We start from the raw sequence: 25,226 nt of genomic DNA on the forward strand, positions 1-25,226 counted from the left end.
CCTACGGGGGCCACAGCCCGGCAAGGCCCGGTCCAAGCAGCCGGACCCCGGGCTCGGCCCTGGGCGGACCCCGCTGCAGTGGCCCCCCCAGTCCGCCCGGGGCGCTGTGGCCGTGGCGGGTCCGGAGGGGGCGGTGAAGCCTTGGGGAGGGGAGGGGACAGGGCAGTGTTGGAGGCGCCGGAGCCGAGCCCGGCCGGCCGGGCGGGCGGGGAGGAGGAGGAGGAGCCGGGGCGGGCTGGCGGGCGGCCGGGTGGCGGCGGTGGCATGGCGGAGCCGAGCGGGGCCGAGACGAGGCCCCCCATTCGGGTCACCGTCAAGACCCCCAAGGACAAGGAGGAAATTGTGATCTGCGACCGAGCCTCGGTCAAAGAGGTACTACGGGTAGCGGGGGTGGGGGTGAGCGCGGAGGAGGGGTCTGCGAAGAGGCGGGTGACTCTGAGACTGTCGGGCGTGCGGGAGGGCCGGGGAGTGGAGGGCGGGGGCCCAGCAGGCACTCGGAGGAGCGGGAGGGAAGGGCAGGCGGGTAGGGGGCATCCTGCGAGGGTGATCTGGGGGAGCGTGGCGCGTGTTGGGGAAGGGAGGCCGGGGTTTGCCTTGTGGCCTGAGCTGGGGGCGTGGTGGAGAGTGGGAAGAGGACACCTTGCACTGGGAAGCGGGGAGGACCCTAGGTTTGAGGGGAGTGTTGGCCCCGGTTACTGGTCGGGGCTCGAGGCGCAGAGGCAGAGTGGGGGCCGGGCCAGGTGCTGAGCCCGGAGAGCGGGCGGCGGGGCGCAGGTTGGGGGGAACTCTGGGCGCCTACTGGGCGCCTCAGAGAACGCCCAGAATTCGGACGCCTGGTCGGTGCGGAGAGGATTTCCCTCTGCCCGGATCTTTCCTGCTCTTTCAAATTAAAGTGGATACATTTGATTCTCAGCCCCTCTGGGATTTACACAGTGTGCAGTAGGTGCTTAGTAAAATGTGGTGAATGAGTGAATGAGGGAATATTGCCTGTGTTCACCACCCCCGTGTGGCTGCTCCCGAATTTCACAGAGGCGGGGCTTAAGATGGGCGTCTGGTTGGAAGGGAGGGGTCTGGAAGCTGCCTTTGCTTAGCAAGTGCACCCTCTACTTAGTAGAGTATGTTTGATTTGCTTGGGTTGATGGGTGGCGGGGACGGTGTGTGTGATAGGTTTGGGGAGTCTAACTCTCCCCAGCCAGCCTTTATTGCCATCACTGCCCCTCCCCCCGACCTTATAAAGTGATCACATTCCATAATTTAAATAATTTTTGCCTGCAGAGCTGAATTTGAAATCAGCTCTAATTGAGAGCTTCCCCCCACCCCTACCCCGAACCATGTGTTTGGTTAAGAGGAGCCTGGGCTTTGATGTCAAGACCTGAGTTCCAGTTTGCCCAGGGCAAGTTATCTAACTTCTCTAATCCTCAGTTTTCTGGTCTCTGAAATGGAGGTAATAATTAACATGTATAGTTAGTGCTGTTATAAATAACTGGGACTTATTTGTTGTAGTTGTTACAAGAAAACTGGGAATAAAGAGAGAAAAGAGACTTGAAGTCTGGGGAGACAAGGCTGAAGGGAGGCAGGGTTGGGCCAAGGAGTTTCCAGAGAGAACTGCCCAGGTAGTACCCTCAGGGGGGACTTGGGACTGAAGAGGGAGTGGCAGATGAAAGCAGGGCTTAGGAGGTTGAGAGACCCTGGAGTATTGCTGAGAGGAGCCCCACACTGGTCCAGCTCCCTTGGTTAAGAAAGGAGCCGCCTAATTTCAGCTGGAGGGATGGAGTCAAGACTGCTGAAAGGACTTCCCACGACTAGAGGTGGGAGCAAGGGAATGCAGAAGCTTTGAAGGAGAGGCAGGGTCCCTGGTTGGTGGAGCCCAAGCAGCCTCCACAGTGACCTTTGCCTCTTGATCACAGTTTAAAGAGGAAATCTCCCGGAGATTTAAGGCACAGCAGGATCAGCTGGTCCTGATCTTCGCAGGCAAGATCCTCAAGGATGGGGACACACTGAACCAGCATGGGATCAAGGATGGGCTCACTGTTCATCTGGTCATCAAGACCCCTCAGAAGTAAGTTCAGGAGAGGACCAGGTCCAGCTTCAGATTGAGCTTTCTTTGTTTTTCCCCATCTGACACTTTCTCGCCCATGATTCAAGCATACATCTGTGGAAGGTCCGTGGAATGCCAAGACCCAGGAAGGTGGCTCTTCGACGGGCTGCCAGAAGGCCCTGTGATTGGATCTGCAGGGCCAGGGAACCTGACTTACCTCACCCTAAATGACCTGGAGATAGAGGATGCTGACTCCTTTCTCCCTCTGTCCGATTTCCTGACTGCCCCCGGCGTCACCCTGCTCCAGCCTCAGGGTTACCTCGGTGGTGGCGTGGTGTAGGGCTGGAGCTGCGCAGCACACGTAGAAATCACGGTCTTCCCTTTTGTGTGCACTTCAATGAGGATTTTTCTTTCTTTCTCAGGGTTCAAGATCCAGCGACTGCCACTGCTTCTTCCCCTTCCACCCCAGACCCAGCCTCAGCCCCCTCCACCACCCCTGCTTCACCCGCCACGTCTGCCCAGCCCTCCACTTCTGGAAGTGCCACTTCAGATACAGGCAGTGGAAGCCGAAGGAGCAGTGGAGGGGGTACCTCCCCAGGGACTGGGGAGGGACCTCCCAGTGCCACTGCATCCATACTCTGTAAGCCTTTAGGGAGGAAGGCACCACACGGTTATAGTCTGTAGAGTGGGAGAGAGGCCAAGAAGAGGGAAATATTGATCCCTGCTCCTGATCTGATGGGGATTGGGGCCCCTGAACATAGGGTTCCAGACACTGGTGCTTGAGCCAAGTGGGGAGGAAACCAGTCTGTGAGGGCTTCCCAGAAGAGGGGAGCGTGGTGAAATGTTAAGAGTGAAGGGAGAAATGGGGCTGGGGATGTAGAAAACCCTGGGAGAGGGTATTGGAGTTTGGGGAAAAGGTGGGCCCAACAGTAGCCAGTTGGAGAATATTTATTTGCTCATTCAGGAGGCTGTCGCTGATTGCCCTCTCTGTGTTCAGTACCGTGCCTGCCTGTCAGCCTCGGCCATCAAAGAGGTCTCGGTCTAGTAGGCTCCCATCTCTCTGCCAGCAACAGATCAGGACTGGGGCTGTGGAAATGATTGGGAAAGGGAGATGTGAGCAGCAGAAAGGGCCCATCCTGGTGACTTGATTTCAGTGGCTCTGACCAGGTACAAGAGTTGGGACAAAGTGTGACCCCGCTTCCCTCCCCCACAGCTGGCTTTGGGGGCATCCTGGGCTTGGGCAGCCTGGGCTTGGGCTCTGCCAACTTCATGGAGCTGCAGCAGCAGATGCAGAGGCAGCTGATGTCCAATCCTGAGATGCTGTCGCAGATCATGGAGAACCCCCTGGTCCAGGACATGATGTCTAACCCTGACCTGATGCGCCACATGATCATGGCCAACCCCCAGATGCAGCAGCTGATGGAGCGAAACCCTGAGATCAGTCACATGCTCAACAACCCTGAGCTCATGAGGCAGGTGGGTCTGAGAGAAGGTTGGGGGGGCATGGAGGACCCCGGGCACCCAGCTGTGCCCTGTCTTGCCTTTTCCTACCTTGTCCTACCTTGATTTGTTCATTCATTCATTCAACAGCCATGTTTTGAGCACTGGGGGTACAGTGATGAAAAGACATAGGCCTAGCTCTCCGGGAACTACTTCTTTTTTTTTTTTTATTTGTTTTATTTATTTATTTATTTTTGACTGTGCTGGGTCTTTGTTGCTGCGTGGGCTTTCTCTAGTTGCTGCGAGTGGGGGCTACTCTTTGTTGTGGCCTTCTCATTGTGGTGGCTTCTCTTGTTGCAGAGCACGGGCTCTAGGGCACACGGGCTTCAGTAGTTGCAGCTTGTGGGCTTGGTAGTTGCTGCTCTTGGGCTCTAGAGCTCAGGCTCAGTAGTAGTGGTGTACAGGCTTAGTTGCTCCATGGCATGTGGGATATTCCCAGACCAGGGATCAAACCCGTGTCCTCTCTGTTGGCAGGCGGGTTCTTAACCACTGGACCACCAGGGAAGCCCCCCAGGAACTTCTGGTCTCAAAGGGAAGTAGGACAAGGAAGAAGGCATTTATAGTACAGCATGATAGTAGTATCACAGAAGTGGTCACAGGACCCCTTAGGAGCACGCAGAAGGGCTCCTGACCCTACCCTGGGGCTCAGAGGGGGCCATAGAGGAAGTGTTGCCCAAGCAGAGACCCAAAAGAGGAGAATGAACCAGAGGAAAAAAAAGAGTAGAGTATTCAGGGCTAAGGGACAGCAAGCACAAAGGCCTGGGAATGAAAAATAGGATCGGAGACCTTTGTGGTTGGGCAGGGCCAGGTGGATAAGGGAGGGTTAGGTGGGTAAAGAAGACCCAGGCAAGGGGGTTTGGTGTTGGTCTTCAGGGGCTCCGTCTCGTGACCACCCACCAGGGTAGATGATCTTAGCAGAATTGTGGACACAAGTGCTAGACTCACCAGAAGGTAAGTCCCAGAAGGGCACGTATTTGCAACTGTTTTGTTCACTGCCTAGAACAGTGCCTGGTGTATAGTTACCACTCAATAAGTACTTAGTAAATGAATGATTTGTGGAATAAGAGATCAGAGGCTTATCATAGACATAAAAGTGTCTTAGAAGAGGCCTGTATGGAGCAGATTTAGGAAGAAGGATGGGGAAAGCTTTCCAATGGATGGGAACAAGAAGCCGCTATGCTCACTTTCTGTATTATGTGCTACTGTCCCCTCGTTATTGAGAGTGAGACATTGGCTCCCAAGTGAAAGACCTCATCCTATTTCTCAAGATTCAGTGAGGCCAAAGACCTGTAGTGGGATCCAGAAGGTGCTGGTAGCATCGTCCCAACTTGAATCCTTTCCCCCCACCAATTTGTGGTCATTTATCAGAAGCCGTAATCTAGTCTTGGTCAGACAGACCAACCTGGCCTTGAACCCAGTCTCCACCGCTAACTGACTGTGGGTCCTAGGCAGTGAGTCTCTGAGCCTATTTTCTTATCTGCTAAATAGGGACAGTTAGTTACTTAGGACAGTTAGTTACTTAGGGACAGTTACTTAGGATAGTTATCATGGGGATTAAGTGACTTGAATTCTGTAAATTACTTAGCTCAGTGCCTATATGTAGTAACTGTTCAATAGATGTTAATTTTCTCTTTTGCTTTCTCCCTTTCTCATATCCTTTCTTTCTTTCTTTTAATATTTATTTAGTTTATTTATTTGGCTGTGCTGGGTCTTCATGCAGGATCTTTAGTTGTGGCATGTGGGATCTAGCTCCCTGAACAAAGATCGAACCCAGGGCCCCCTGAATTGGGAGCTTGGAGTCTTAGCCACTGGACCACAAGGGAAGTCCCTCTCATGTCCTTTCTTATTTAACTTCCTTGTGTTCCCTGATACTTCTGCAGATCCCCTGAACCTGAGGGAGGAAAGCTGCTGCCCTCACCCCATCTGGGATCACCGTACCCCCAAAAGTCAACCAGAATGCCCACAGAGAGGCAGGGTCGGAGCCAAGATGACAGTAGAGAAAGGAAATCCAGTTCACCCTCCTCACAGCCACTCTGGGTCGGTTCCTGGGCCCTGGACCCTAGTCCTGGTCCCCCTCTTCAAGGCCCACGCTTTTTCAAGCTTGGTGACCCCCCGGTTCCAGAGCCATTCTCTCTCTTTCCCTTTTCTGCCAGACAATGGAGCTTGCTCGAAATCCAGCCATGATGCAGGAGATGATGCGGAACCAGGACCGGGCGCTAAGCAACCTGGAGAGCATCCCTGGAGGGTATAATGCCCTCCGCCGCATGTACACGGACATCCAGGAGCCCATGTTTAGTGCTGCCAGGGAGCAGGTGGGGCCAGGGGCTGGGCTGTGGGAGGGCAGTCTGGACTCGGAATCACCCATCCCAGACCCAGGCAAGCCTGAGGTGCTGTCTGCTCCTCTTGCCTTCCCTAGTGCCCTGAGGGTGGGCCTTGGCTTGAAGGCAGTTCTCACAGCGCATAGCCAGGGATGGTCCATCTCGGCGTGGGACTGAAGCACTAGGGCAGAAGATAGCAGAGGTCCCTAGGGAGTGGGGGCAGTGTAGTATCCAAGGGCTCTGACACTGTTCTGACAGACTTCTTGTGCCGAGGGCTCCAAGGTTGTGGGGCAGGCCTGAGGTCAAAGAGCCCACCCTTCCACAAAGTGTCTCAAGTGTGGTCCACAGATCACCTGCGTCAGAAGCACCTGGGGTGCTTGTCAGTCTTGAGATTCCTGGTTCCTACCTTTGGGATACTTATTGAATCAATCTCTGGAATTAAGCCTTGGGAATATGTGCTTTCAAAAATGCTTTGTGAATTTTTTCCAAATATACAAAAAGTATAGCATTCTCTCATATTAAAGTTTAATTTACACTAAATACATTATGCATTTACCTGTTTCAAAACTCAGAAGTTACACAAAGTAAACAAAAGGATATTTTAAAAGTGTGGAAAGGTATACAAGCTTAATAAAAGTATACAAAAGGGATCCTTCTATTTCCATCTCCCAGCCTTCTCTTTTCTACCCTGGAGTTAATGAGTGTTTTTAGTATTTTGTGTGTTTTCCTAGATATATTTAACATTAGCAAATAAGATATGACACATAGAATTGCAGCCTTCACACACCCCTCCCCCAACTTACACCTCTCTTTCCCTCTTCAGAGCTAACTACCACCCTGAAGTTGGTGTTTGTCTTTTTGATTCTTTTATTACCTATGTATGTATCCATAAATAATATGTGGCATCATTTTGCATATTTTTTCAACCTTATAGAAGTGGTATGCTGTTTGTATAATTTTAGACTTGCTTTTTAAAAACATCTAAAATTATTTCATTTGAAGAATAATATAGCTACAGAAAGGTGCACATATCCTGAGTGTTCAGCCTGATGGATTTTCACAAACTGAACAGCCTGCCCCCACAACCAGCACCCAGGTAGGAGAATGGGACCTCACATTGCTTTTTCCTTGTGGAAAGGAAAAAGCACCAGGTCCTGAGCAGTCCGTGCTATCCCAATAGATTTCTTGTTCATGGCATCGCTAGTAGTCGTGTTAGGCACTCAGTTGTGTCTGACTCTTTGTGGCCTCATGGACTGTAACCTGCCAGGGTCCTCTGTCCATGGGATTCTCCAGGCAAGATTACTGGAGTGGGTTGCCATGCCCTCCTCCAGGGGATCTTCCAGACCCAGGGATCAAACCCAGGTCTCCTGTGCTGCAGGCAGATTCTTTAGTGCGCGCCTTGCTGGCTCTGTCCCTATGATGATACCACCTTGTCTTAATTAAGCCTGGGCATCAGGTAGGGTGACTCGCCCCTCCCCCCTGCAGCTTATTCTTCACCGTCATCTTGATGATTATTGGCATTGCTCTTTCAAATTTTAGAAAGTGCTTATAGGAATTGAAAGCAAGTGCCTATGAAGATTACCTGTGGGTTTTTAGTTTAAGTTTTATTTTACTAAAGTATTTAATTTAAAATGCATATCAAAGTAATACATATACGTGGTTAAAAAAAAATTCAAGTAGTTGAGCAAGGCTTATAACAAGGCTTCAGCTAATTCTGATGTACTTTAAGGTGTGAGAACCACTGGCTCAGCTAAAAGAACACAGTGTTTGGCAACAACAGGCCTGCATTCAAATACCTGCTCCACCATCCTTTAGTGGCGTGATTTTAAGTGAGTTGCTTAAGCCTCTCTGAGTCTTCTGCTGCCTCATTTTCAAAATGGAGACAATGTATTATAGCATAGTCCTCAATCATTTTGGTCTCTGGATCCCTTGTTTGTTTATTAAAAAAAAAATTTTTTTTTGCCTTACTGCCCAGCATGTGGGATCTTAGTTCCCTCACCTGGGATCAAATCTGCACCCCTTGCAGTGGAAGCATGGAGACCTAACCACTAGATTACTAGGGAATTCCACTCTGGACCCCTTTATATAGTTAGCACCGCAAGAAGGTTTTGTTTTTGTGGGTTAGGTCTATCGATATTCACTGAATCTGAAATTAAAACTGAGAATTTAAAGAAATATTTATGAACTCATTTAAAAATAACAATAAACCCATTGCACATTAACATAACCAGCATACTCCTTAAAAATAACTTTATTTCCCAAAACAAAACTTTAGAGGAAAGAATGGCCTTGTTTGACATCTTTGCAGATCTCTTGAATATCTGGCTTATGTACCTATGTTCTCAGATCAGATCTGCTTCTGCATTCAGTCCATTGCATTGTCACATGTTATGTAGCCTTTGAAAACACCCCTGAATACTTATGAGAGAATGAGAGTGAAAAAGACAAATACTGTCTTGGGTTATAAAAATTGTTTTCAGACCTTGCAGAGGTCCTAGGACCACACTTTGAGAACTGGTGTATTAGAGGGATATTATAAGCATTAAAATGAATGGGTCGGGCACATAGTAGGTGCTCAATAAATGGCAGTTGTTACCACTTTGGGGAGTTCTGGCAAAGAGATTTAGGACTTAGGGTATAAGGGAAGAGCAAAGCAGGACCCAGAACTAGGTGGGGTTGACTGCTAGGCGAGTTACCAGAACAGGAAATCTGCAATGATGACAAAGACTGAAACTGCGGTACATGATCCCTGGCCTGCAAACCCTATTATCTGAACAGGCATCTGGTAGGGCAAAGGAACCACAACTCAGAGCAGGACCTGGTCCCCTGTTTGAATAAACAGGAAAAGTAACTGGATATGAAACTCCTTGGTGCGGTGGGGCTGAGGCTGCTCAGGTACCTCCCGCATGGGTAAGACCTACCTGGGAACAGGAGAGGGAGGCTGAGCAAGGGGAGGAGGCCTGGGCTCCCTCAGCCATCACATACCTCAGACAGAGCTCTTTCCTGGCTCTCAGCGGGTCCAGAGGGAGGAGGTTCAGGTGCCACCTTGGGCAGCCCATCATGTGGGGTGCAGACCCTGAGACGATCCTGGGTAACATCCTAGAGGGCCTGGTGCTAAGGGGGACTGTTTAACTGAAGCAGCCAGTCTAAGAAGATAGGGGTGGAGAGGAGAAAGAAGAGATTACATGGAGGAAGCAACAGAGGAGGAGAAGACCTAGGGAAGGGTGTTCAGCCAGAGGTGTGCCCCTCTAAGGGGCTCCACTGTGATGTGCCTGGATGAACAGAATGCCACATGGGGGATCTGGGGGTGAGGAAGAAGAAGGTTCAGTGGAGTTAGACTTGGATGGAGGTGGCTGGAAAAGGGAGAGCTGAAGGCAAATAGGGGTTGAGTAGAGTCAGCTCCCATCAAGCCAATAGTTACCTATTGAGCACCTACTAGTGTCAGGGGCCAGGAGTGCAAAGGTGGATCTGACATTGTCTCTGCCCCTTCAGAGCTAAGGAAAGCAAGTATCTCCTTTTCTCGGTAGGAAAGGTGTGTGCAAAGTACTACAGAGCAGAGAAGATTAGAAACCAAATATTTCGAGCCACCAGGGGAGATGGAGGTGTTTCTGGTTATCTGAGGGGCTCAATTATCCAGTCATTAGCGTCAGCCAACTCCCACCTTGCAGGGTGAGGGTGAAGTTGCCCACTGTGAGGCCAGAAATTGGCATGAGGACCCCCACAGTTTTAGATCTCTCCCTTCCCTGGGGACGGGGAGGCTATTAGGTGAGAAGAAAGAAAGGGCCTAGCCCTTCTCCCTGACTTGTTTCAGTCCTTAACCCAAAACCTTTCCCTCCTCCCAGTTTGGCAACAACCCCTTCTCTTCCCTGGCCGGGAACTCCGACAGCTCATCCTCCCAGCCTCTGCGGACTGAGAATCGAGAGCCCCTCCCTAACCCCTGGAGCCCCTCGCCCCCCACCTCCCAGGCCCCCGGGTCCGGTGGGGAGGGCACCGGAGGATCGGGGACCAGCCAGGTGCACCCGACAGTCTCCAATCCCTTTGGGATCAATGCGGCTAGCCTGGGGTCAGGTATGTCCTAGGGTGGAAGGAGCTGAGTGGGGTCACCAGGGCCGTCCCTCTGCCCCAGGACTGAAGGGGGTTCACACTGCTCCAGAATGTTGAAGACAGAGGTGAGACTGTATTGAAGCCACTGGCAGGGCTCTGTGGCCTAGAGTAGTGACTTCACCCCTCAGAGGGTGAGGCTGGGTTCTAGCCCTGGCCCAATGTCCCCAAGAGCAACCTAAGTAAAGGCTCATGAGTAAACCAGGCCTCACTTTCTAAGCTCTTTCAACTCTGCTGGTTTTATCCAGTGTGAATGGGTTAGACTGGGGATGAGGATGTGTGAGAAGAATGAGGGACAGGTAGATGTGAGGCTGGGCGAGAGGGATGTGCAGAGCTGCCTTGTACAGAAGCGTAGGTTGTGTACTGCACATCCCTGGGAGATGCCCCACTTATCAAGACTATGACTATAAATGGCCCTAGGGATGTCTGGTAGATGCCATGAATTCTCTGTACTCTGGGGAATATCTTGGTCGGGAAAGTCCCTTCCCCTCTATATGCTTATTTCATAAATAAGGGACTTGAACCTGATCCATGGTTTCAGAATTATACTTCTGAGGCTTGAGGGGTCTGGACCATCGCCAAGATGAGGAAAGACCATATGGGAAAGGCTCCAGGCCTTCTGCCCCAGCTCCATCCAGACTGTTGACATACTTGGTTTCCAAGTGAGATTTGGTTTGAGGAAAGGGTCTCTATTGCTAGGACAAGTTTGAAAACCATTGATCTGGGTCATCTTTAGTCAAATCCTTTCCAACTCTAATGTTATCTGACCTGTGTCGGGAACAGAGGGATAAGAATCAGACCCAGTTTGTAACCGGCTTGATCATAGCAGAGCAGATGGTGAAGGAGCCAGCCCAAAGAAGGGCAAGATGACTTCAGAGTCAAGAGAGACTTGGACCCACTCCCTAGCACTTGGGTGCCCACTGTTGCCTTTCTGAGTTTTGTAACCACTCAGTGCCTGAAGTAAGGTAGATTGAAGTGAGGCATCTGCTTTCCATTTGGAACCCTTTCCTCTTGTTTTGTTTGTTTTTTTCCCTTCCTATCCTAGGGATGTTCAACAGCCCAGAAATGCAGGCCCTCCTCCAGCAGATCTCTGAGAACCCCCAGCTGATGCAGAACGTGATCTCAGCCCCCTACATGCGCAGCATGATGCAAACACTTGCCCAGAACCCCGACTTTGCTGCTCAGGTATGGGACTGGCATGAGAGGGAGTGTGCTGGGGGCTGTGACTTGTGATGATCAAAATCTCCAGAGCCAGACTGCCTGGGTTTCTGTGTTGAGCTCTGCCGCTTCCTAGCTGCGTGAGCCAGGCAAGTTATTTATCCCCAGTTTCCTCATCGGTAAAATGGTAATAACAGTAGTACCTGCCTTGGAGTTGTGAGGCTTAAGTGAGTTAACATAAAGTGCTTAGCACATGGCCTGGCACAGAGTAAGCCCTGTGTACTCAGAAATGTTCGCTATTATCATTCTCATCAGACTGGCTTCTGACTCTGGTCCTTGTCCAGAGTATAGTTCCAGTTCCTCTCACTGTCCCACCTAGGACTTCAGGATACTCTGAGATCCTTGGAAAAGCTGGTCCGGTTTCCTACAGTGGTGGGGTGCTGAGGGAGATGAGGCGGTGGGGACATTGTGAGGGTGGATAGGCCCAGGCCTCCCCCTGCTACCTTCACCCTGGCAGATGATGGTGAATGTGCCGCTCTTTGCGGGGAACCCCCAGCTGCAGGAGCAGCTCCGCCTACAGCTCCCAGTCTTCCTGCAGCAGGTAAGCGAGGAGCCTGGATGGGTGGAGGTTGAGGGCCACCCGGGTAGACCCAGAGGCCCAGTGGGTGGAGCTTAAGGGAGGGGCCGCACTGGGCTCTGGACTCAGGGTCTAGGCCACCTCCTGTCTCCCACCACCTCCTGTCGCCTTTCCATGTTGTTTCCCACCAGATGCAGAACCCAGAGTCACTCTCCATTCTCACCAATCCCCGAGCCATGCAGGCGCTGCTGCAGATCCAGCAGGGACTGCAGACCTTGCAGACCGAAGCCCCAGGGCTGGTACCCAGGTGAGGGGCGGGGGCAAGTGGGCAACAGGGGTCTGGCTCCTCCTCCCCCTCAAGCCCTTTTCCTGCTGCTCTCAGCAGCCCTTGAGTCCCTGAGGATCTGTTTTTCTGTTTCTTCCAACTGCTTTTCCTGCGGGATCTCACATTCCCACCCTTTTCTCAGAGGCCATCTCCCCCTCCTTGGTCTCTCCTGCTTGCAGCCTTGGCTCTTTTGGGATGGCCCGGCCCTCAGCATCCTCGGCAGGCAGCAACGCCGGGTCTGCACCCGAGGCGCCCACCTCCTCGCCCGCCCTCCCAGTCACATCATCTCCAGCAGGGGCCTCCAGCGCTCAGCAGCAGCTCATGCAGCAGATGATCCAGCTTCTGGCTGGAAGCGGAAGTTCACAGGTACGCAGGGCAGCGGGCCTGGTGCTAGGACCCTGCAGTAGTAAGGGTGGCGATCAAATGGAAGTAGCAGGCTGTGGAGTCAGCCAGCCCTGGCTCTAGTTCCTGGTCTGCTACTTTCTAGCCTTAAGTAAGTAACTGATCTTCCACAAGTTTAGTTTCCGCAGCTGTGACCTGGAGATGAGCATAGTAACAGCACTTACTGGGTCAGCTGAGTACTGGTCTATGTGCCTTGTATGTAAGAGCTCACTTCTTTATTCTTCACAGCAACCTTGTTCTTACTCCTTCTGTGTTACAAAGGGGGGAAACTAAATCCCAGAGAGGTTAAGTGGCTTTCTCAGAGTAACACAGTGAGTGAGTAATGAAACTAAAATTCAAACCAAGGCATATTGGCTCCAGAATTTACACTTTAACCACTGTGTTTTACTACTTCTACTGTATCAGAGGACTCTTTTGATAATTAAAGCAACCTCTGTTTGGGACTCCCCTGGCAGTCCAGTGGTTTAAGACTCCAGATTTCCACTGCAGGGGGCACAGGTTCTATCCCTGGTCAGGGAACTAAGATCCCATATGCTATGTGGTGCGGCCAAAACAAAAATAAAAATAAATTAAAGCAGCCTCTGTCTATGAGACTGGAGAAGAGGATTCTGGGAGGAGAAGTGACCAGAGCCCTGGGCTACAAAGTCTAAGCCTGGGACTTGGGGGCAGAGCAGGGGATTACCTCAGGTAAGCCCCTTAACCTTTCTCCGACCTCTGTGACATCTGGGGAAAGCCTTTCAACAGAAATGGAAGTGTGCCCAGCTCTGTGCAAGGCACTGGGAGGGCTGGATGAAGGGCTCTCCAAGGCCCAGTCCAGCTGGATCTGGAGCCCAGTGTGGGTGGATCATTATGAAAACATCCCAGAGTGGGAAAGGGCTCCTGTGCTGCGCCCTGGGGGCTCCGATTGCTGGGTTCCTTCCAACCCTGAGTCTTCTGTTCGTGATCTAGGCTATGGCTTCCTGAGCATCCCTTGGGGAAAACATTTCCAGGAGATGTGTTTTGGAGTGTCAGAAATGAAAAGCCTCCTCTTTTGTAAATAACTTTGTTTGTTGATGGTTAAACACAATTAAACAGGTTCGCATTTCCCAGAGGCCCTTCTCTGACCTTTAATGTGGCCGTGTGTGTGACAGTTGCCAGGAGCAGGTTTGGAGGCAGTATTTACTGACCACAGAACATTTGGCTTTTTGACTGCCTGTTAACATCTCCAGAGTGCTGATGAAAAACAGTTAAGAATACCGGCTGATCTAGACCTATTTGTTACTTTGAAATTTCAAGAAAGATGGCCCCCCACCTTATGATGACACAACTGTTTAGTGATTTGGGACGCCGGCTCCGCTGGCCTCTGTTTGCTGGTTATCGACCCCTGCCCCATTGGTTGACTCTGAGGAGGACTTCGTCTCTCCATCAAAAACCCTCAGAATCAGCTAGGCCCCCTGGGGTTGGTCCTGAGCCCACTTCACAAGGCTTGTCCCCTCCAGGTGCAGACTCCAGAAGTGAGATTTCAGCAGCAGCTGGAGCAGCTCAACTCCATGGGCTTCATCAATCGTGAGGCCAACCTGCAGGCTCTGATCGCTACGGGAGGGGACATCAACGCAGCTATTGAGCGACTGCTGGGCTCTCAGCTCTCCTGATCCCTCAGCCCGGGCCTCGTGCGTCTCCCTTCCCTTGATGCCGCGTGTGGTTCCTCTGTCAGCCTGACCCTCTGCAGCTTGTCATCCCTTCTGTTCTTCTCCTTTGTTCTCTTCAGACAGCAGGGTGACTTTAGAGGGGTGGGCCCAGCCCCGTGGTCTGAGAATTCCAGTTTTACCTCACCTCTTGTAGAACCTTCTCTCCTGGTCCTGCCTGCTTGAGCAGAGCTATTTAAACAGTTTTCAGTTTTTGTTGATTGGCCCCACCTCCTTACCCCACCACCGTCTTTTGCAGCCTTCACACTTCTCAGTGGCAGTGCAGCGCTGAAGGAGGAACCCACTCTCTGCTTTATTAGAACAGGGTCTTCTGTCTCTGCCACTAGGATTTTTCTTGTCTTATGTTTACTTTTGGTAACTCTTCCTCCTCTCTTTCCTCTCATCCCCTCCCACCCCCAGCCTACCCAGTGCTAGACTTCCATCCTCTGAAGGAGGGGCAGGTGAAGCAGGCTGTGATTTTCCTCCTCACCTCCTGTTCTGATCACTTTCATGGGGTCTGTTGGGACTCCCAGTGGAAGGAAGATGCTTGTTCCCCCTGTCTGAAGGGAGACGTGAGATGCAGCCCCCTGAGGCAGGAGTAGCAAACCCTGGACCAGCCCAATAAGGGGATGAGGGAGTGAGACTTCCTAGAGGAAGGGAATGGGGGAAACAGCCTGAACAGAGGACTTGGAAGTTGGAATTGACAGGGAATGGAAACACTAATAGTTTTTTTAGTCCACAGAGTCCAGGCTTTGGCCTGGCAAAGGAGACTTAGAGATGGTAATGAAATTTGAGTTGAAGAAAAGGGTTCAGTGAAGCTAAACAGTATGGCTCACAAGGGATTATATTGGTTCCATTTCCTCAAACACACGTGCCTCTGTACATTCACACACATTTCCATGAACCCAGGACCTGCCCGCATCTCCAGGTACCAGTGATTTAAGCCCCTCTCAGAAGACATGAAGAGGACTGGGGTCTGTCTCAGCAGTGGGGGTGTGTGTGGGTGGGTGGGTGCATGAATGCATGCACGCACACATGGGCATGTGAGTTGAGTGGGAGGGTGGATACCTTATTGATTTCTGTTTTAGAGTTTTATCCCACCAGACAGAAATAGGCAGAAGGGCCTGTCTAGGAAAGGAATATATACACCCTGGAGAGCTAGGTCCCCTAGGCCTCTGGATGCCAATGTAGTGTGCGTACCCCTTCTGAAGCTGTCAGGGCTGTGACCAGCACCCTTAATTACCCCTCTTCTCATTGCTTTCGGGGAATAGTGGAGGAGGAGTCTTTCTCTCTAGAACCCCTGGCCGCTCCTGCCCTTGAGTTTTCACTGTTTCCCTCCAGGCCAGAAAGTTCTATTTGAGGAAGGAAAGGAGAGGGCAGCAATGATGCCTTTGATCTGGAATTGGACTTTACTCTAGTGGAGCACAGAGGAGGCTCAAAATCACCTCCTCTCTCTGCTGCTAAGCCCAGCTGCTTGGAGGACCCGTTACTGAGAATACGGAGGCAAGAGTAACTGAGTTTTCTCCCAAGTGGGAAAGGGTCCCAAGCAATCCAGAGAGGATGTCTGTATGGCTTTCCCTCCCTACCTCCCCCAACTCCCACACTGGCCTTTGTAAATAAATAATATGGTCTTTGTTGTGAGGGTGTCTTGGTGTTTGTTTCCTGGGGTAGAGGAGGCTGGCTGAACACACTTCTTGGTTTTAGAGGGTTTTGGTAAAGCCGTATCTAGACCAGTGGTTAAGAATCTGCCTTACAATGCAGAGGAAGCGGGTTCCATCCCTGGTTGGGGAACTAAGATCCCACATGCTGCAGGCAACAGCCCATGTGCTCCCCAGCTACTGAAGCCTGCTCGTTCTAGAGCCGAAGCGCCACAGCAAAAGGTGTCCACGTGATGCAAGCAAAGTCCCGCATGCTGCAACTAAGACCTAACACAACCAAATAAAATATTTAAAAGAAAGTGTTCAGAATCACTGAAGGTAAAGGGATAACTGATCACAGCTATCTGTAATCTGTGGTTTAGGAATGGAAAGGATCATTCTCTTCCATTTGTGATTGCCAAACCATATAAGTTATCAGATCCCACCCCACCCACCATTCCCATAAGTCAGGGCTGGGAGAGGAATGTATGAAAAGTGCTAGGAATATGGCTAAGTCCTTGCTTTCATCCTCTGATCTTTTGGCAAGACTATCCTCTCCTTACCCCAGGTAAAAAGGTCAAAACAAACCCTTACATCCAGATTTTATGTAAGGGAAGTTTAGCAGTTATTAATTAGTCTTAAGCTCTGAGGCTAAAAGTTTTACGACTGCTGCTGCTGCTAAGTCTCCAGTCGTGTCTTACTCTGTGACCCTATGGATGGTAGCCCACCAGGCTCCTCTGTCCATGGGGATTCTCCAGGCAAGAATACTGGAGTGGGTTGCCATGCCCTCCTCCAGGGGATCTTCCCGACCCAGGGATCGAACCCATGTCTCCATGTCTCCTGCCTTGGGAGGTGGATTCTTTACTGCTAGTGCCAGCTGGAAATCCCTGCTCTACAACTAATCAGTGGGAGCCTAAGGAAGTCTTCACATGTCTACAGTTTTATCTTTGTATAGTGAGGTTATGGGCTAGAGTTCTGTGATATCTGGAATAAAGTGTGTGGGAGGTTCCACTTCTAATAATGGTAGGCTGGATGTTTCAGACCAGCCCTCAGAAATTTTAAATATGAAAAGTATCAAAAATCAAAGGACTAACGAAGAGTGACTGGGAATCCAGAGAGAAAAGAAGACTCCAGGGCTGCCTTTGCCCAGGGGGCTTTTCCAATTGGGAAACGGCTTCCGAGAGGCTGAGCTATGCTTTTGAGGGCCTTGAAGGATGAGAGCTAGAGAAGAAAAAAATCAGAATCGGATAGCTAAATATAGGGATGCTGGTAAAGATCCACCCAGACTAGGAGCCCCTAAGGATGAATCAGAAGGAAACCAGTTGTATTCTGCAGCCTGGTGTCCCACCATTCTGGGTGGTCCAGAGACTCTCAAGTCTCGAACTTGGAATAAGATGATCCATATGTGTAGCATCTCCAGATGCTTGGGAGAAGCAAGCAGAAATCTCAAGGAACTTAACACCAATCTAGACCTCAAAAGTATTATAATTAATAATTTTTCAAATATAACATCAACCACAATGAGAATTAGTCAAGAGCCTGAAGAAACCAAACCTGAAATGACACCCTTAAAAGGAAATGAGAGACAGTAAATAGATAATTCCATGTACTGGAGTTATGCAGAAATAAATGTACAACAGTTAAGATAAAAGCAAGGCTTGGAAATTTGAGCAGATACCTGAAACTACACAAACAGACATAGTACAATTGGAAAAGGACCAAATAGAAATTTTAGCTAGAAAAATAAATGAAATTAAGGTCTCAGTAGATGGGTTTAATAGCAGACTAGACATAGCTGAGGAGTGAATTGGTAGATTATAGAAACAGAATGAAACTTGAAAAATAAGAATGGAAGATACAGAAGAGGCAGGAAGTTGGGCTAAATTATGTTTAATTGGAGTCCAAGGAGAGGAGAGAAATGGAAAAAAGCAATCTGAAGAAGTAATGTCAGAATTATCTACAATTGATGAAAGCCATCAATTCACAGATTCAGGAAACCCAGTGACTTAAACTCTGCAAAAAGGGGAAAGCAAAAAGAAAACATCTTAAAGAAACTAAGGAATAAAGATGGTTTATCCTCAAAGGAACAACAGACAACTGCTTACATCTCAACTGTAAAACTGGAAGGCAGAAGAGTGAAATGCATCTTCCCTATGTTTAAAGAAGGTAGGAGCCCAGAGAAAACATCTTTCAAAAAATGAAAATAAAACAAAGATATTTTCAGACAAACGAAAACAGTCCACCACCAGCAGTCTCACACTAAGGGAAATTCTGAAGGGTAATAATCTTTAGTCATAATAAAAAGGGAAAAAAAAAAAACATATAATGATGGGTGCATGCCAAGGGACACAAGAGCCAACTGAAAGAGCTCCCAGTGGCCAAAGCTAGAACAATTTCAGCAGCAAAATAAATAAGTATAAAATAAATGCTCTTGAATCTGTACTGATACAAATAAATAATTGAATGAGTAAATGAGTGAGAAGACACAAACCTGTGTAGAAAAATTACAAGCAACGTATGTAAATGTTCTGTCCTCAAGGAGAAGAACAGAATACCCATTCCTCACTTGTGGGCTGCACATGCCTACCTAAGAGAGAACAGTGTGGAAAGGGGTGGGGTGGGGAGCATTAGTGGGGGAACACTGCTTCAGTCAGGTGATCAAGGTCAGTGATAAGGCACCTTCCTATGCAGTCTTGAGATGATGTGAGGAAAGCTACATTTTACCTCTGTTCTCTTCCTCCTCCAAACTTATAACCTTAGTCTAATCCTGAGAAAAACAAACAAGTTACAACTGGGGACATTCTACAAAATATCTACCCAGTACTCCTGAAAATTGTCAAGGTCATCGAAAACAAGGAAAAGCTGAAAAATTGTTACAGCCAAGAGGAGCCTTAGGAGAAAGGAGTAAATGTAATGCCTAATGCCATAACGGTCCAGGATAGAACCCGGGAAGAGTAAAAGGATATTAAGTAAAACAAATAAATCTGAATAAAGTATAGACTTTAAGTTAATAATAATGTATCAGTAGTGGTTCATTAATTGTAAAAATGTCCTATGCTAATGTAAGATGATAATAATAGGGGAAACCAGATGTGGGTATATAGGAACCCTTTTACTGTCTTTACAATCATTCTGTAAATCTAAAATTAGTCAAACTGAAAAGTTTAAATAAGACAGAACCAGAGAAAATAGAAGATACAAAATAGAAATTCCATATAATATGGCAGTTTTAAACTTTAATATATAAGTAATTTTATTAAATGTAAATGGATTAAATGCTTCCATTAAAAGTCAAAGTTTGGGACTGGTGGTCCAGTGGTTGGGAATCCAGCTTGCAATGCCTGGGACTCAGGTTTATCCCTGGCTCAGGAACTAATATCCTGAATGCTAGTTGCTGTCTAGTCATTAAATTGTGTCCAACTGTTGTGCCACCCCATGAACTGCAGACTGCAAGGTTCCTCTGTCCATGGGATTTTCCCAGCAAGAATACTGGAGTAGGTTGCCATTTCCTTCTCCAGGGGATCTTCCCAACCCCGAGATCAAACCCATGTCTCCTGCTTAGCAGGTGAATATTTTCCACCACGCCCCGGCCACCCCCCCACCCCACCCCGCCCCACCGCCCCTGCCAATAGGGAAGACCATCCTGAATGCTATGTAGCAACTAAGTCTGCACAGCTTAGAAAAAAGAACTCAAAGATTGTCAGGTTGGATTAATAAAATAAAAATCTAACTACAAGGCCCTGAAGATCTTGCAAATGGATGCTCTAATGTGAGCCTGCAGGACAGCCCAATTTGCCTCCTACCCTACATCTACTGGGGACCCAGAGGCCAAGTCCAGAAGGCCCCAGGCCCACTGGTGGTCTACTTCTGCAGGGAGGGGAGGCACTGAGCCTGCCCTGACGCTGAGCAGGGGTCAAGACACCCCAAGGGCACTCACTGAGCCCATGGTGGGTAGCACCCAAACCAGCTGCTTTGTGGGGAGGAGCAACCTTTCATCCCCAGAGACTCTGCCACCACCTGGGTCATAGCCTGCTTTGCAGAATGATGGGGGAGGAGAGACAAGACCCAGCCTCAAAGAGAAACTGGTATCCAAGAGAAGACACGTAAAGGTCTGGTTTTAGTCACTCACCTTCACTTTTCTTTTTTTCTTTTTTAAATACTTTTACTTATTTATTGACTGGGCTGAGTTTTTGCTGCTGTGCAGGCTTTTTTCTAGTTGTGGTGAGTGGGGGCTACTATTTGCTGTGATGTACAGGCTTCTCAGTTCGGTGACTTCTTTTGCTGTGAAACACAGGCTTCAGTAGTTGCGGCATGTGGGTTCACGCATGGGCTTAGTTGCTCTGCGGTAAGTGGAGTCCTCCAGGACCAGGGATCGAACCAGTGTCTCCTGCATTGGCAGGCAGATTCTGTACCACTGAGCCACAGGGAAGCCAACCACTCACCTTTAAATGAAACATTCTGAATTCCTCAGTGGGTGGAGCTGGGGGTAAGGGATACAAGCTAACTGTATCCTGACCATAAGACATTTATTGAACATAAGAAAATAGAAAAATTCAAAGTAACAGTTTGGAAAAAGATAAACTGTATCAACACAAACCAGAAGAAAATTAGGATAGCCATATTAATAATAAACTAGCTAGAATTTCAGGCAGAAAGTAACACTTAAAGAGATAAGAGTTAATTCATAATGTTGAAAGGTAACATTCACCAGAAAAATATATAACCATCTTAAATATTAATATTTATGCATATAATAATATGGCCCTAATATTTAAAAAGAAAAAAATTGAGAGCACTACAAAGAGAATTAGAGAAACTCCCAATCATAGATTTCAATATACCTATTTCTATAATTGATACAATAGGCAGGGGAAAAGTATCAATGTTAATTAACTCTAAGATACAGATTTTTTCATTTTTGGTATCTGATAGGAAGGGTTTTTTGGTTCCTTGTTTGTTTCTTTTAAACTGTTGGTATCCTGGTAGTGAGTTATAGTTTAATCGGTAGCATTGTTTTAAACTGATAACATTTTAAAGCTTTTTGATAGCAAGTAAAGTAACAGTGTGTATATGTTGGACTGTGTCTCCCAGAAAGTCATATGTTAAAGTCGTAACCCTCCTTGGAAAGGGGTTGGGGGGTCATTGTAGGTGAAATTGATTAAGATGAGGTCATACCCGGAGTAGGGCTTCCCCCGTGACTCAGCAGTTAAGAATCGCCTGCAATGCAGGAGATGCAGGAGACTCGGGTTCAGTCCCTGGGTCAAGAAGATCTCCTGGAGGAGGAGACAGAGTCGGACACAACTGAGCAACTAAGCGCTGCACATACTGATGCAAAAAATTACCAGCAAACCATCAGATGCTAGGGGAGAGGTATGGAACATATTCTTCCTCCAGCCTTCCAAAGGACAAATACTGCCAGCACCTTGGTCTCATACTTCTATCCTCCAGAACTGTGAGACAATAAATTTCTATTGTTAGAGCCCTCTGTTTTGTGGTACTTTTTTAAGGCAACCCTAGCAAAAGAAAAAGTACTGGGTGCATCTTATTTTCAACGAAAAGCAATCCATATAATACTACATCCAATAAACTATAGAATGTACATGTTTATATATATTTTCAAGCATACATGGAACATCTACAAACACTGAACATATGCTGGGAAATATAGCAATTTTCAATGAATTTTAAAGGATAGGAATAATACAAAATATAAAGACTTCCCTGGTGGTCCAGTGGTTATGACTCTGGGGTGTAGGTTCGATCCCTGGTTGGAGAACTAAGATTCCACCTGCTACTCTGCCAAAAATTATAAAATTATAATATAAAGTATGATCTGTAATCTTAATACAGTTTTCTAGAACTCAAGATTTTTGGAAATAATGAAATATACTACTAATTAAACCATCGGTCGAGAAAGACATAACAATGTGAATTATTATGCAATATTTGAAAACCAAATAATGACAAAAAATTACCTGTAGAAACTGATGGAATGAGCTTTCCTGGTGGCTCTGTGGTGAAAAATTCTGCCTGCCAATGCGGGAGACACCGGTTTGATCCCTTATCTGGGAAAATCCCACATGCCTCAGAGCAACTAAGCCTGTGAGCTGCAACTATTGAACCTGCGCTTTAGAGCTTGCAAGTTGCAGCTACTGAGCCTACACCCCAAAACTACACCCCAAAACTACTAAAGCCTGCATACTCTAGGACCTTCAAGCCACAACTAATGAGCCCCCATGCAGTAACTACTGAAGCCCACGTGCCTAGAGCCCCTGCTCCACAACAAGAGAAGTTATCACAGTGAGACTGAGCACCGTAACTAGAGTAGCGCATGTGCAGCAAGGAAGACTCAGTGCAAACAAAAATAAATAAACAAATATTGTAGTGTGCATATGTCATTTTTTAAAATTAAAAATAGAATTACATTATGATCCAGCAATCCCACTTCTGGGTATATACCCCAAAGAACTGAAAGCAGGGTCTTAAAGAGGTATTTGTACACCTATGTTCGTAGCAGCATAATTCACAATAGCTAAGATGTGGAAGCAACCCAAGTGTCCACTGGTGGAGGAATGGATATACAAAATGTATATAAATGCATACAATAGGGAGCAGGGGCCCGCGGCCACCGGCTCTGTGTCAAATCACCAGCTTGCAGGTGGCTGCACCAAGCTGCCAGAGGAGGCGCCCAAGGAGCCACAGGTACTGCAGTGCTGGTTTCTATAAATGCTTCAATGTATGCTTGGCATTTGGCTTCCTGTCTATGACCCGCCCGTGCAGGGGTCACGCTCCAGGGCTTCTGGAGCTTGAAGGAGGTTGAGGCTGTGGAGTTCACCTTTAAGAAGTCAGTTGAGGGCCTGGCCTCTGTCCAAGTCACCAGCCCTGGTGTGGTGTTCTGAGTCGGGAGTGAAAGGCGACCCAAAGGAAAGAATATGCAGAAACACAGATCAAAGGGAGAGATGTGCTACAATTGTGGAGGTCTAGACCATCATGCCAAGGAATGTAACCTGTCACCCCAGTCCAAGAAGTGCCACTTCTGCTACAGCACCAATCATATGGTAGCCTCATATCTGCTGAAGGCCCAGCAAGCTCCCAGCTCCCAGGAAAAGCAAGCCTACTTTCAGGAGGAGGAAGAAGAGATCCATAGCCCTGCTAGGCTCCCAGAGGCCCAGAAGTGAGCCACAGTAGGTAGCAGCTATCCTTTTGTGATTAGAAAGTTTTGAGAAGCAGGCGTCAATTGGCAGAGTGGAGAAAGTGGGGACAGGGTGGGTAGGGGCACTGCTATATATCTCGGGCCGAGGTGCAGAGCCTCACCCACTCTTCTCTCTTAGTGGGAGGAAGGAGTGAAGCAAAGCAACTCCAGTCACACTCTCTCCAAACACATGTGAGGGCATTGGGGGTTAACCCTCCCTGCATGCTTTATCTGAGTCGGCACCCCCAGAATCTCCAGCTTTTGAAAGTGGCCTGGATAGAGAATTTGTTTTACTCTTAAAGAAGGAGATGGAATAATATTTCCCATGCCAGAATGAAAAGATAAAGCATGAGACCAGATTGATGAACCCAACCCACAAGTCACTGCATTCTGTGGGAGGAAATTTGTCAGCAGGAAGGCAGGGTTTTCCACATCTTGTCTTCTCATAACCCCCTCTTGGGATGGAGTGCTGAGAACTGTCCCAAGTAGTGGGTTGTGATGACAGTCGAAAAAGATGATCTGAAGAAACAGTTGCAGTCCTGGTGCTTCTAAGCTCACTCCCACCCCATTCTGGACCAATACAATTTTATTTATTTGCTCCCCTTGGTTATGCCTCGGGTCCTTCTTTCTCCCGGATTCCAACAACACTAGCTCCGTGGGAATGATGTATCTTGTACATTTTAACTATTTTTTCATGATATATAAATATTCTGGTTTTTTATTTTTGTATGTTTTAATCTAAGACCCTCATACCTGCACTGTATTCTCAGGTACGTCTCAGGGGTGAGTTGGCAGCAGCTCTGGGTCTGCACAATACGGAATGCTTTTTGTTGCTCTATCACCAGAGAGAACAACTATCTGGAGTGTATAGCCTATCGAACCACCTCATTTTTGCCAGTTAGACCTGGCTTTTATGCCAGATTCCCCGGTAGCTCAACTAGTAAAGAATTCGCCCATAGTGAGGGAGACCTGGGTTCAATCCCTGGGTTGGGAAGATCCCCTGGAAAAGGGAATGGCTACCCACTCCAATATTCATGGTCCATGGGGTCGAGAAGAGTCAGACACAACTGAGTGACTTTCATTTTCACTTTCTGCTGTGGTGTTCTCTTGAAACCCTCCATCTTCAGTGTTTCATGAGAGACTAGGTTTTTACTGGGTTGCCACATGACTTGGTCTTCTACTGAAAGATTGGAAATTGGTTTGAATAGGGAGAAGTGGTGCAGAGAGATTAGGAAAGGCTGGACCAGGTAAAAGCAGAGAGGGGAAGCCAAGATTAGGCAAAGGTCCTCTGCACGTGTGATATAGGATTCCGTTCTAGACCTCTAAACCCAGGGCACAGGACTCACTTTACATATTAGATACATCCTTCACTGGATTGGGTTAAACCTACCAGGCACAGCAGGGTGTACTGTATGTGTATGTTTTTATAAAAAAACGTGAGTTGGTAAAGATAGGTTGTAAGAGCAATGCCTCTGTACCCATTTTGTGCTGCCCAGGGATAGATACATGAAGCAAGGACAAGATCCTTAACCTTAAACAATCCTGGGCGTTTCCTGCTTGGCTTCCAGGGAGACCATCAGCTATGGCTTTGTGGTTCCCAGATCCACGGTCCTGCCCTGCTGCAGAAGTGATTAGTATCATGGGAGCTAAAGGAAAAAAAGGGAGTTTCATTTACATGCTGTGAGATCACTGCAAACCCACCTCATTGTGTTGTGATGGGGCAAATGCAATAGCATGCATTGGGTGAAGTGGGTCTGAGCCTGGGTTCTTGTCTTCCCCTCTAGTTATAACATTTGTCTGGGCTTTGTAGGACCTCACAAGTAGCTGATTTGGTGATTGCTGGGTGGTTTAGTTTGTGTAAATATAATGTGTTGGTCTTCTACATGTTCTTTTGGGGCTTTATTGTTTACAAACTTCTTTTCATTTTGAGAAAAATAGCCAAAGCATCTTTGACAAACGGTTTTGCACCAGGCAAAAAAGATCTGAAACATAAGCGTGGGGCCCCTCTTCTTGAAGTGGGACGTCTTGAACCACACTTTCTTTTGTCTTCCCCTTCCCCTATTTCCTATTTCGAACAAGATTATCTGTCCAAAAAACTAGATTCATACCCCCTCTTATATCCACCTTTGCGTCCCTTAAAATAGCCCATACACCTGTATATTTAATTTTTGGGGTGCCTGAGATTAAATGATCTGTGCAAAAGTCCTGAAGAAGCTAGGAACTCTCCATCCCTTGTTCCCAGTCTCCTGAGTCATGACCACTCCTTGATGAGATTCGTGCTAAACAAACTGCTGTCTTTGGGTGGATTAAAACC

At 48.2% G+C, this 25,226-nt stretch overlaps 1 protein-coding gene and 1 pseudogene across 1 annotated transcript; both read left to right on the forward strand.

The window, feature by feature from the left end:
- The first annotated feature begins 202 nt into the window (after nt 1–202).
- Nucleotides 203–15,724, forward strand: UBQLN4 (ubiquilin 4). Its single transcript, XM_065902236.1, has 11 exons — nt 203–372; nt 1,908–2,059; nt 2,461–2,678; nt 3,252–3,514; nt 5,692–5,850; nt 9,699–9,924; nt 11,003–11,142; nt 11,633–11,716; nt 11,884–11,999; nt 12,197–12,383; nt 13,898–15,724. The coding sequence occupies exons 1-11, from the start codon at nt 265–267 to the stop codon at nt 14,048–14,050; spliced, it is 1,806 nt and encodes a 601-aa protein (XP_065758308.1). The 5' UTR covers nt 203–264; the 3' UTR covers nt 14,051–15,724.
- Nucleotides 15,725–22,257: 6,533 nt separating this feature from the next.
- On the forward strand, nt 22,258–22,943 carry LOC136175389 (protein lin-28 homolog A pseudogene; annotated as a pseudogene).
- The last annotated feature ends 2,283 nt before the right edge of the window (nt 22,944–25,226 follow it).

Source organism: Muntiacus reevesi, chromosome 1 (assembly GCF_963930625.1).
Source record: "Muntiacus reevesi chromosome 1, mMunRee1.1, whole genome shotgun sequence".
NCBI lineage: Eukaryota > Metazoa > Chordata > Mammalia > Artiodactyla > Cervidae > Muntiacus > Muntiacus reevesi.

Coding starts and splice junctions, on each gene's coding strand:
- UBQLN4 (XM_065902236.1), top strand. CDS start 265: ATGGCGGAGCCGAGCGGGGCCGAGACGAGGCCCCCCATTCGGGTCACC. Junction 373..1,907: donor ACCGAGCCTCGGTCAAAGAG/GTACTACGGGTA, acceptor TCTTGATCACAG/TTTAAAGAGGAAATCTCCCG. Junction 3,515..5,691: donor ACCCTGAGCTCATGAGGCAG/GTGGGTCTGAGA, acceptor CTTTTCTGCCAG/ACAATGGAGCTTGCTCGAAA.